The sequence below is a fragment of the Oncorhynchus mykiss genome, chromosome 21 (assembly GCF_057628025.1).
Source record: "Oncorhynchus mykiss isolate SJ-2025 chromosome 21, ASM5762802v1, whole genome shotgun sequence".
In the NCBI taxonomy this organism is placed as follows: Eukaryota; Metazoa; Chordata; class Actinopteri; order Salmoniformes; family Salmonidae; genus Oncorhynchus; species Oncorhynchus mykiss.
In genome coordinates, this window is record NC_143042.1 from 38,420,830 (window position 1) to 38,433,866 (window position 13,037).

The 13,037-nt window shown below is 40.7% G+C and overlaps 1 protein-coding gene across 17 annotated transcripts in view; it reads right to left on the reverse strand.

Annotated features, from left to right (window-relative positions):
* LOC110500515 (GRB10-interacting GYF protein 1) overlaps positions 1 to 13,037 on the reverse strand; it is a 46,761-nt gene that overhangs the window by 4,413 nt on the left and 29,311 nt on the right. For 7 of the 17 annotated variants that reach the window (XM_090214608.1, XM_090214601.1, XM_090214606.1 and 4 more), the window contains 4 exons: positions 9,317 to 9,480; positions 6,154 to 6,201; positions 5,821 to 5,965; positions 1,621 to 5,530 (listed from right to left, as the gene is read on the reverse strand). In XM_090214608.1, the coding sequence (XP_090070734.1) occupies positions 5,463 to 5,530; positions 5,821 to 5,965; positions 6,154 to 6,201; positions 9,317 to 9,480 (425 nt within the window). In that variant the 3' untranslated portion in view covers positions 1,621 to 5,462. Of the gene's footprint in view, positions 1 to 1,620; positions 5,531 to 5,592; positions 5,966 to 6,153; positions 6,202 to 9,316; positions 9,481 to 12,102; positions 12,324 to 13,037 lie in introns of those variants that run through there. The other 10 variants (XM_090214604.1, XM_036957929.2, XM_036957931.2 and 7 more) reach the window with 4 other exon arrangements.

A 13,037-nucleotide genomic window follows, 5' to 3' on the forward strand; every position in this document is an offset into this window, starting at 1 on the left:
AGCAATTTGACCATGAAGGCATGATTCACACAGTCTCCTCTGAACAGTTGATGTTGAGATGTGTCTGTTACTTGACATCTGGGAAGCAGTTATTTGGACTGCAATTTCTGAGGCTGGTAACTTGAATTAACTTATCCTCTGCAGCAGAGGTAACTCTGGGTCTTCCATTCCTGTGGCAGTCCTCATGAGAGCCAGTTTCATCATAGCGCTTGATGGTTTTTGCAACTGCACTTGAAGAAACTTTCAAAGTTATTTACTTTTCCGGATTGATTGACCTTCATGTCTTAAAGTAATGATTGACTGTCCTTTCTCTTTGCTTATTTGAGCTGTTCTTGCCATAATATGGACTTCTTCTTTTACCAAATAGGGCTATCTTCTGCATACCAACACAACTGATTGGCTCAAACGCATTAAGGAAAGAAATTCCACAAATGTACTTTTAAACAAGGCACACCTGTTAATTGAAATGCATTCCAGGTGACTACCTCATGAAGCTGGTTGAGAGAATGCCAAGAGTGTGCAAAGCTGTGATCAAGGCAAAGGGTGGCTATTTTGAAGAATCTCAAATATTAAATATATTTGGATTTGTTTAACACTTTTTTGGTTACTACATGTTTCCATATGTGTTATTTCATAGTTTTGTTGTCTTCACTATTCTACCGTGTAGAAAATAGTCAAAAGGAGTAGGTGTCAACTTCTGACTGGTACTGTATGTTTATGAAAAACATTATTTTGATAAATGTATTCATACTAGTTCATCCTTCCACGAGATACAGTCCCGACACAGATCTAAGTTTGCTACCCAAGCTGGCTGGTCGTTCATTCTATCTATTAGGTTGCAAGAGACGCGACCCAGTCGTTAAAGTCTTTTTGTTCTATATCTATGGACGCGACAATGTTCTTATCCCTTGCTTGCTATCTAGCCAACTACAACTAATCTTTCAGGCACATCAAACAGTGCAGCCAGAATAACAGCAAAGTAGCTGTTTTCTACCGACATTTGGATACATCTATAACAAATGAGCTAATGATGCGCGATTTCGCCTGGCATAGAAAATATGCTCTCTCGTCAGGACACTGTAGTTCAGAACCAACAACACAGCTAACACAATCACTTCAAACTGAAGCTGGAAAACCTGCAAACTAACTGCATTTAATTTCATTTGACCTGTTTTGACATGTCTTTGTATATATCCAAATTATGTCAGCTGGTTCATTATTGACTGGCTGAGAAAAGCTGTCCGTCTCATCCTGACACATTCATTACTATGGGACAGCTGGAGATTGAATTTGAATATTGAAGCAATGTTGCAAATGTCGGAGAGACAGACAGCAAGGCTTATACAAAACTCTGCTGTTGAAAACCAAATGTTAGCCTAAAAGAAATGGGAGAAAATGTCTAGATGATTTTTATAGTGGAGATCAAGTTTATAAATTGCCTGGCTGGGCTGATGAGACAGTGGATTGCGCAGTCAGATGGAAAAGAGTAAATAGGCATTTTAACATCATAGATTTAGCCGGTGGTAACTTGTGGAATAGACACCGGCTGGAATGCGGTTTTAACCAAATCAGCATTCAGTATTAGACCCACCCGTTGTATAAATATAAATAGACCCTTACCTATATGATGGTTCTCTTCTTGCAGTCACCTTGTAGTTGATCTCCAGCCAGTGGCTAGGTGGCAGAAGGCGGGGGGGCATCTGGGCAGAAGGTCTCCCGGTACATCCATTGTTTGTGTTGTCTCTTCCCCTGCCTTCTCCATTGGTTGGTGACTGTTGTTCAAACACCCTGGGCTGGGCTCTGCAGCGGAGTCCTTTTTGATGACAGACTATGATCACCAGTCAGTCTTGGGAGTCGCTGCAGTCCGCAGCTCCATCCACGTTAAGTCCTTTCTATCGCCATTCCTGATGATAGACAGGGCCACTGGCAAAGTCAAGGGAACTTCCAGGTAGTTAATTTACCTCAGTATTTTCAACAACAACAAAAAACATGTTTCCTTGAGGAACATTCACTCTGTTCCTCAATCTGTCTTGAATTTCTTTCATCTGTTTGTTTTTATATCAAGCCTTGTGGTTTTGTCCAAGTGATTTTCTAAAAAAAGGTAATATAAAAATATGTTTATGTACAGGAGGAGGAAGGTGTGTTCCTAAGTCTTTCGTTTCGGTTTGAATCTTTTGTTTTCAGTGAGACGGTACTAACTAAAAACTCAAAAAGTTACATTTTCCAACCCTCCCTTTGTACTATAATATTTCTGTGCTCCCGTCCCAAATGTAATGGAACCTCACAGTTAGAAAGTGCATAGTGAGTGTCAGGGCAGGGTGTGAGTGTCGAGGGGTGTCCCCCAGGGATCAGTACTGGTACCCTTTAATTTCCCCTCATTGCAGGGTTAATACACTACCACTGCACACCCTGAGCCCCCTTAAAAAAGTATAATGATAAAAAGTAAGATATGCTGCTGACACAGTCCAATCAAATGCAATGGTAGATTTGAGGTCAACATCATGTATGTACAGTTTTACAAAATCTTCAAATGTCCTTTATTCTCATCCACCCCTCAAAGGTTTGTCCATCTGTCTCTTTTACGTTGGTGGATAAAAAATAAAACTCCACAATTTCACTCCAGGGCATTTTTTCTCTCCTATTAAAGCGATGATATTGTTGTTTCCTTTATTCCTGGTCGAAGTACCAAAAACACCTCTGCTGTGCCCTGCTTTTTGTTTAAGCTTTATTCTTCTTTCAGTACTTGTCTAGTTAAGATAGGCAGTTCAACAACAACAAAGTAACTAAATGAAACCGGAAGACACACTAATAATGAACTCCCCCAAAACCAAAAAAAACAGACTAACTTTGTTGTTGAATTCTTTCCTTGAGGATCAGTCAATTCCAAAGAGCCATGCCCACTAAAGGGTCAAAGGGCAAGGATCTTGTCCGTCACATTGTGATGTCCCTCCTTCTCCCGCCAAAAACAATGTACGCCAATGAATGTCCATATTGCAGAAGCACACTCGCAAAACCCCACCCCTACACAAAAAAACTGCACCCACAGAAATCTGTGTTTTGTAAACAACCAAAAATCCAGTCAGGAATAGAAAATAGTCTATTTTATTTCTCATAGTAATATTGTTTTTGTAAGAACAGGATTGCAGAGGCAGTGGGATCAACTGTAGCCATCCCGAGTTCTTCCTCGGAGTAAAACAGAAAAGGTGAAAGACATCTTCAATCTGAGTTTTGTTGTTGTTGTTGAAATTATATCCGGTATCATCACATTTTGTCTTTTTTGGGGGGGAGGGGGGGAATACATTCAAAGTTTTCTTAAGAAAGAAATAACAAAACGCACTTCACATGGCGGTAATGAAACAAAAACAAATGAAGAAAAAAAAAGCAGCCCCAAGTGCTTATCATAATCTTAGTCCAAATCTTTTTTTTTTTCTTTGTATATATATTCATATATAAAATGTTCATTTATATTCAGAAAAAAGTCACCACCATCATGATCAATAGCAACAACAATAAGTAACACGAATATGCTAACATCCCGCCCTGTACACAGACAGTTTGATGACAATTGTTTTGAGCAGAATCTGAAACTCAACACCTTTCACACGCAAGTTAAAGAAAGCCGACAAGGCAACGTGATCACGTCCCAGGAAAACTAAACCGGACTAACCTTACAAAGAAGAAGAGTCATCTTCATCCCCAGGCTATACTAGAAATATTAGGATACATGACTGACATGCACATTGACTGTGCAGAGCGCTTAAGATAATTTCATTAAGAACCTCATATTTATTTTGGATGTAAATGGAATGTTATACAAAGTTTACAGACCCTTCTTTTTGCAATTTCACTTGGTTTTGAAAAATGTACCCCGGCAGGGATTGACTTCTCGAGCCTGGAGTTCCGGGGCATCCAAAAAACATGAAAAGGCTCCAAAAATATCCTTTTACAAACAGAAACGCTCTGCCGTTTTTCATGTTTTTGGATGTCCTGGAACTCCAGAATGAGGCCCAGGAAGTCGATCGCTTCTGGGTAAGTTTCTCAAAACCAAATGAAATTGCAAAAAAATATGTCGTCTGGACCCTTTCTAATAACATGCCATTTACATGAAAAATAAAGATTAGGTCCCTAAAAATAGTTAAATTCTCCTTTAACTTATCACAGTACACTCAAAAGTAGTTCATGTCTCAATGGTCATTGAACATTCCCTCCCATTCACCCTTTCAGAGTTCTAAGGCAAAAATGTGCATGCATATACACACACACACACACACACACATACAGATAAGTACCTGTAGGGATCACTTCTTTCCTATGATTAGTAAAGACACAGGCGTACACACACACACACTAAAGATCCTTACCACTGTCTGTTTGAAACCTCACAGAGGCTGAGAGACCGTGGCTGAGAGAAGACCGCAGGGGAGGGGTATAGCCCATACTCCAAAATCACACAGAAAAAAAACAAGTGGTGGTCAACAACATAAAGCCATAATCCTCCTCTACAAATGTATGTGTTTCCACTACGTCTATCTGGGGATGACGAGCTGGTGAGAGGAAGAATGTGTTGTGGGATTGCCCTCTCACTCTCGGTCTCACACACAAGTATTCAAAGAAAGTCCCTCTGTACAAGAGGACAGACGTTCTACTCATGAAAGAAAAATAAAAAATGTATATAATTTGAACCAAATGACGTACATCTTGGTAAGCAACGGAAAAAATATATACATTGTGCAGACTAGTATGTTTCTGATACACAGCAGCCCTCACACACACACACACACACAAAATATTAAATCTCTATACCTAACCTCATTTGTTTTTTTATTTTATCTTTTTTAACACAAGTGCAAATCTTCAAGTTTTCTTTGTATCCATTTTTTTGTAATAGCTTTACTTTTTATATAAATGTATTGTCTTAAAAAAAAACAAAAAAAACAACAGTGTTTGTCTTTGAAGAAAAGATTGGTTTTTCTGATAAGGTTTCAAAATAAAAAGGTCCCCTCTACCTTTGAGTTCCCCTCCCAGTGAGCCTATCCCACCAACCATTCACCTCACCCTTCCAGTTCAGATTTTCACGTGTATACATACGGCATTGCGTGTAGATTCAACACACACACACACACACACACACACCGATTCTGTATTCATAAAAAAAAATGATTCAAACTTAATAATAAAGTGCATTAGTTCAGTTTAAGGTGCTTAGTCTTACAAGTGCCAAGGGATACCCATCACACCCCCTTTCACCTCATCCACCCACTCAAGTGAACGATTTAAGAAGAGGAGCCCTACTCTTTTTTTTGTTGGGGGGGGGGGGGCAGTGAAACAATCCTCTCCTTCCTGTCCCCATACGACCCCCCCCACCCCCATCCCCTAGCAGTGCACATTCGTCATCAGGTTTGTCTGATTAGTAGACAGAAGGCCTCAGGTAGTAGCTATTGCCGCTGCTGATCAGATCTGGATCAGTAATCCTCCACCATCTCCATCTCATTTAGGCTCAGACGCTCGCCCGCGTTGTGGAACGAGTAGCCTGGAGAGGAGGGGGAGAACAAAAGAAAGAAATGGGGGAGAGAAAGGGAAAAGGAGGCGGCACAGGTGGATGCGGGAGGAGAGCAATTTAGAGAAGGCATCGAGCAACTCAATCAGTTATGACCCAGATCTATGAGCAGCCGAAGAGAACATCCACCAGGCAGGTTTGCCGATTTCTCCAGAGCTGGGTGGTGACAGATCATACTGAGGTGATACATTGTGAAGTGATACGTTTGTAACAAGTGTGCAATAAGTCGTAAGTGTGAATGAGTTGAGGAGGACATGTCTTACCTAGGATGCTGGGGTCAGACTGCAGCATCACGGGCTGTTTCTTCTTCTTCATGCCCCCCTGGGCATCGTACATCCCTCCCTTAGCCATGTGGGCCGCCTGGAACATAGACTGCAGTGCGCTGGGGTTCACGCCCCGCATGGAGTCCTGGAGAAGAGGAATCCAATGAGGTACAGAGAGGAAAGACACACTGGGAGTCTTTCCTTGATTCCTTACATCCTCTCTCCTTGTTCCCACCTCTTCTCTGAGAAAGAGGTGAGAGGACATGAGGAATCAAGGACATGTTTTAGATTTGTATCCACTGTGCCCAGTCGTAATAGAGAGAAAGGTCTTACCTGCAGAGGGAAGTTGTTCATGGTCAGCCCTGCTACTTCCTTTGATAGCTAAGTGGAGACAGGACGGTAGGAGATCAAAACGAATACAATATGCTATGCACTGAGACAGGGCAGGAAACATACAGACGTCATCACTAGAGGTCGACCGATAACAATCGGTAGTCAGCCTTTTTGGACGGCGATTATGGACGGTTACATTGCAATCCATGAGGAGACTGCGTGGCAGGCTGACCACCTGTTACGCGAGTGCAGCATCAAAAGGACCTTGTGGCTGCAAGGCGCCTAGGCAAGTTGCTAGCTAGCATTAAACTTCTCATAAAAAGCAATCAATCTTCACATAATCACTAGTTAACCTAGTAATATCAACCATCAACCATGTGTAGTTAACTAGCTTGTCCTGCGTTGCATATAATCAAAAAGAGGTGCCTGTTAATTTATCATCGAATCACAGCCTACTTCAACTACACCAAACGGGTGATGATTTAACAAAAGCACAATCGTTGCACAAATGTACCTAACCATAAACATCAATGTCTTTCTTAAAATCAATACACAGAAGTATATTTTTTTATACCTGCATATTTAGTTAAAAGAAAGGCATGTTGCAGGCAATATTAACTAGGTAAATTGTGTCACTTCTCTTGCATGAGTCAGGGTATATGCAGCAGTTTGTGCCGCCTGGCTCGTTGCGAACTGTGTGAAGACCATGTCTTCCTAACAAAGACCGTAATTCATTTGCCAGAATTTGACATAATTATGACATAACATTGAAGGTTGTGCAATGTAACCTCAATATGTAGACTTAGGGTTGCCACCCGTTCGATAAAATACGGAACGGTTACGTATTTCACTGAAAGAATAAACATTTTGTTTTCAAAATGATAGTTTCCGGGTTTGGCCATATTAAGGACCAAAGGCTCGTATTTCTGTGTGTTAATTATACTATAATTAAGTCTATGATTTGATATCTGACTGAGTGGTGGAAGGCAGCAGCAGGCTCGTAAGCATTCATTCAAACAGCACTTCACTGCATTTGCCAGCAGCTCTTCGTAATGCTTGAAGCACAGCGCTGTTTATGACTTCAAGCCTATCAACTCCCGAGATTAGGCTGGCAATACTATAGTTCCTATAAGAACATCCAGTAGTCAAAGGTATATGAAATACAAATGTATAGAGAGAAATATTTGACGCGTCATAATTCATATTTTTTATTCGAGACTAAATTAATTTTTATTTCATTTATGTATTATATTAAGTTAAAATAAAAGTGTTCATTGTTCATTCAGTATTGTTGTAATTGTCATATATATATATATATATATACACACAGTGCCTTGCGAAAGTATTCGGCCCCCTTGAACTTTGCGACCTTTTGCCACATTTCAGGCTTCAAACATAAAGATATAAAACTGTATTTTTTGTGAAGAATCAACAACAAGTGGGACACAATCATGAAGTGGAACGACATTTATTGGATATTTCAAACTTTTTTAACAAATCAAAAACTGAAAAATTGGGCGTGCAAAATTATTCAGCCCCCTTAAGGTAATACTTTGTAGCACCACCTTTTGCTGCGATTACAGCTGTTGGGGTATGTCTCTATCAGTTTTGCACATTGAGAGACTGACATTTTTTCCCATTCCTCCTTGCAAAACAGCTCGAGCTCAGTGAGGTTGGATGGAGAGCATTTGTGAACAGCAGTTTTCAGTTCTTTCCACAGATTCTCGATTGGATTCAGGTCTGGACTTTGACTTGGCCATTCTAACACCTGGATATGTTTATTTTTGAACCATTCCATTGTAGATTTTGCTTTATGTTTTGGATCATTGTCTTGTTGGAAGACAAATCTCTGTCCCAGTCTCAGGTCTTTTGCAGACTCCATCAGGTTTTCTTCCAGAATGGTCCTGTATTTGGCTCCATCAATTTTAACCATCTTCCCTGTCCCTGCTGAAGAAAAGCAGGCCCAAACCATGATGCTGCCACCACCATGTTTGACAGTGGGGATGGTGTGTTCAGCTGTGTTGCTTTTACGCCAAACATAACGTTTTGCATTGTTGCCAAAAAGTTCAATTTTGGTTTCATCTGACCAGAGCACCTTCTTCCACATGTTTGGTGTGTCTCCCAGGTGGCTTGTGGCAAACTTTAAACAACACTTTTTATGGATATCTTTAAGAAATGGCTTTCTTCTTGCCACTCTTCCATAAAGGCCAGATTTGTGCAATATACGACTGATTGTTGTCCTATGGACAGAGTCTCCCACCTCAGCTGTAGATCTCTGCAGTTCATCCAGAGTGATTATGGGCCTCTTGGCTGCATCTCTGATCAGTCTTCTCCTTGTATGAGCTGAAAGTTTAGAGGGACGGCCAGGTCTTGGTAGATTTGCAGTGGTCTGATACTCCTTCCATTTCAATATTATCGCTTGCACAGTGCTCCTTGGGATGTTTAAAGCTTGGGAAATCTTTTTGTATCCAAATCCGGCTTTAAACTTCTTCACAACAGTATCTCGGACCTGCCTGGTGTGTTCCTTGTTCTTCATGATGCTCTCTGCGCTTTTGACGGACCTCTGAGACTATCACAGTGCAGGTGCATTTATACGGAGACTTGATTACACACAGGTGGATTGTATTTATCATCATTAGTCATTTAGGTCAACATTGGATCATTCAGAGATCCTCACTGAACTTCTGGAGAGAGTTTGCTGCACTGAAAGTAAAGGGGCTGAATAATTTTGCACGCCCAATTTTTCCGTTTTTGATTTGTTAAAAAAGTTTGAAATATCCAATAAATGTCGTTCCACTTCATGATTGTGTCCCACGTGTTGTTGATTCTTCACAAAAAAATACAGTTTTATATCTTTATGTTTGAAGCCTGAAATGTGGCAAAAGGTCGCAAAGTTCAAGGGGGCCGAATACTTTCGCAAGGCACTGTATATATATATATAAAAAAAATATTTTAAAAAAATGTAATAAAAAAAAGAAAGAAGACAATTCGGCCGATTAATCGGTATCGGCTTTCTTTGGTCCTCCAATAAAATCGGTATTGGTGTTGAAAAACCATAATCAGTCGACCTCTAGTCATCACACACACTAATATACTTGAACCACGGACACACTTCCATCATCATAACACTTCATCGGAGGCAGACAGACAGACAACCACACACCTGCTCCTGCTGCCTCTTCTGGTTCTGTTTCTGTTTGGCACGGCGCTCCAGGAACTGCTTGGCGAACTCTTTGGCTTCCATGGTGTCTCCCAGGTAGGAGCAGATAAAGTCCAACACCTCGTAGGGAGACTCTACCTCCTTCAGGTACGCCACGATGGTGGACACTATAGACACAAACACACACACACACACACGATTGACACAGATTAGAACAGATGTGAGAGAGAAAAGTAGCGGTCATAACCATGTCACAATATGACATAACTTGTCACAACACTCATGACCCATATATTTGTACCTGTTGTGACATATTGCATTATTTTATGGCTGGTTATAACACCTTCATAGTGGCAAAACCCACATTCATTCTAATTAGTTTTCCCCCTGCCAAGAAGTTTCCTTTCGTTTGAAAGTTCATTTCTTAAATCCTTTGTTGTTGTAATGAATTATTTAGTCACGTTTTTGTTCTCCATCATATTTTAAATGACCTGTCGAAAACACACCTTTACGACACTGTCAAGAAGCATTGTGACCATCCTGTGTCTGTTACCTTGGACAAAGAAAACACACCTTTACGACACTGTCAAGAAGCATTGTGACCATCCTGTGTCTGTTACCTTGGACAAAGAAAACACACCTTTACGACACTGTCAAGAAGCATTGTGACCATCACAACCATATTGTGATGGTCACGGACAGGCCCTTATATCAGTCATCAGTCAAACAGAGTCTTGTCCTGCTCCTGAAACTCGCTCCTGCATTCATCCCAGTCATCAGCAACAGAGCACTGGGGTGGGTGCATGTCTGACATCAACGTGTGCGCAATTAGAATGATAATTTAATATGGTGAATTTGTATTTATTTTTTATATATAAACAAACATACTGTTGACATGTAGGCTATGGTGTGATGGAATGTTTTGTCTTGTGTGGTAGGTTTGGTAGGTATTGACACTTAAGTCCGTGTCATAACCAGCCATAAAATAACCAGCGTGGTAGGTAATGACATTTATGTAGGTGTCATAACCAGCCATAAAATAACTAGCGTGGTAGGTAATGACATTTATGTAGGTGTCATAACCAGCCATAAAATAACAAGCGTGGTAGGTAATGACATTTATGTAGGTGTCATAACCAGCCATAAAATAACTAGCGTGGTAGGTAATGACATTTATGTAGGTGTCATAACCAGCCATAAAATAACTAGCGTGGTAGGTAATGACATTTATGTAGGTGTCATAACCAGCCATAAAATAACCAGCGTGGTAGGTAATGACATTTATGTAGGTGTCATAACCAGCCATAAAATAACTAGCGTGGTAGGTAATGACATTTATGTAGGTGTCATAACCAGCCATAAAATAACTAGCGTGGTAGGTAATGACATTTATGTAGGTGTCATAACCAGCCATAAAATAACTAGCGTGGTAGGTAATGACATTTATGTAGGTGTCATAACCAGCCATAAAATAACTAGCGTGGTAGGTAATGACATTTATGTAGGTGTCATAACCAGCCATAAAATAACCAGCGTGGTAGGTAATGACATTTATCTAGGTGTCATAACCAGCCATAAAATAACCAGCGTGGTAGGTAATGACATTTATGTAGGTGTCATAACCAGCCATAAAATAACTAGCGTGGTAGGTAATGACATTTATGTAGGTGTCATAACCAGCCATAAAATAACCAGCGTGGTAGGTATTGACATTTATGTAGGTGTCATAACCAGCCATAAAATAACCAGCGTGGTAGGTATTGACATTTATGTAGGTGTCATAACCAGCCATAAAATAACTAGCGTGGTAGGTAATGACATTTATGTAGGTGTCATAACCAGCCATAAAATAACTAGCGTGGTAGGTATTGACATTTATGTAGGTGTCATAACCAGCCATAAAATAACTAGCGTGGTAGGTATTGACATTTATGTAGGTGTCATAACCAGCCATAAAATAACCAGCGTGGTAGGTAATGACATTTATGTAGGTGTCATAACCAGCCATAAAATAACCAGCGTGGTAGGTATTGACATTTATGTAGGTGTCATAACCAACCATAAAATAACCAGCGTGGTAGGTAATGACATTTATGTAGGTGTCATAACCAGCCATAAAATAACTAGCGTGGTAGGTATTGACATTTATGTAGGTGTCATAACCAGCCATAAAATAACCAGCGTGGTAGGTAATGACATTTATGTAGGTGTCATAACCAGCCATAAAATAAATAGCGTGGTAGGTAATTACATTTATGTAGGTGTCATAACCAGCCATAAAATAACCAGCGTGGTAGGTAATGACATTTATGTAGGTGTCATAACCAGCCATAAAATAACTAGCGTGGTAGGTAATTACATTTATGTAGGTGTCATAACCAGCCATAAAATAACTAGCGTGGTAGGTAATGACATTTATGTAGGTGTCATAACCAGCCATAAAATAACCAGCGTGGTAGGTATTGACATTTATGTAGGTGTCATAACCAGCCATAAAATAACTAGCGTAGTAGGTAATTACATTTATGTAGGTGTCATAACCAGCCATAAAATAACTAGCGTGGTAGGTAATGACATTTATGTAGGTGTCATAACCAGCCATAAAATAACCAGCGTGGTAGGTATTGACATTTATGTAGGTGTCATAAACAGGCATAAAATAACTACAGGTCTAAATATATGTGCCATGGCAGTGTTATAACAGGTTATGACAACTGTTTTGACATGGTTATGACTGTCATTATGTGTTATGACACTGGGTGTCAAGTAAAGTGTTCCCAAAATGTATTATGGACAAAAGGCAAAAGTCATGTAGATAAGAGTTCGGGGGATTTAGAGAGTGAGGGAGAGGAGAGGTGAAAGCATAGACAGCAGGGTTGCGAGTGTTTCCCATCCAGCGAAGAGGACGACCGTTCGGGTTAGGTGGTGACGGTCTCAGGGGAAAAGGAGGGGAACGGTGGAAGAGTTCCAAGTCCAGAGGAGAGGAGGAGTTGTGACATCATAGGAAGAGCTAAGGAGTTACAGAAGGTGTGTTTTACCGTCCCGTTGGGAGGAGTTGTGACATCATAGGAAGAGCTAAGGAGTTACAGAAGGTGTGTTTTACCGTCCCGTTGGGAGGAGGAGTTGTGACATCATAGGAAGAGCTAAGGAGTTACAGAAGGTGTGTTTTACCGTCCCGTTGGGAGGAGTTGTGACATCATAGGAAGAGCTAAGGAGTTACAGAAGGTGTGTTTTACCATCCCGTTGGGAGGAGTTGTGACATCATAGGAAGAGCTAAGGAGTTACAGAAGGTGTGTTTTACCGTCCCGTTGGGAGGAGTTGTGACATCATAGGAAGAGCTAAGGAGTTACAGAAGGTGTGTTTTACCGTCCCGTTGGGAGGAGTTGTGACATCATAGGAAGAGCTAAGGAGTTACAGAAGGTGTGTTTTACCGTCCCGTTGGGAGGAGTTGTGACATCATAGGAAGAGCTAAGGAGTTACAGAAGGTGTGTTTTACCATCCCGTTGGGAGGAGTTGTGACATCATAGGAAGAGCTAAGGAGTTACAGAAGGTGTGTTTTACCGTCCCGTTGGGAGGAGTTGTGACATCATAGGAAGAGCTAAGGAGTTACAGAAGGTGTGTTTTACCGTCCCGTTGGGAGGAGGAGTTGTGACATCATAGGAAGAGCTAAGGAGTTACAGAAGGTGTGTTTTACCATCCCGTTGGGAGGAGTTGTGACATCATA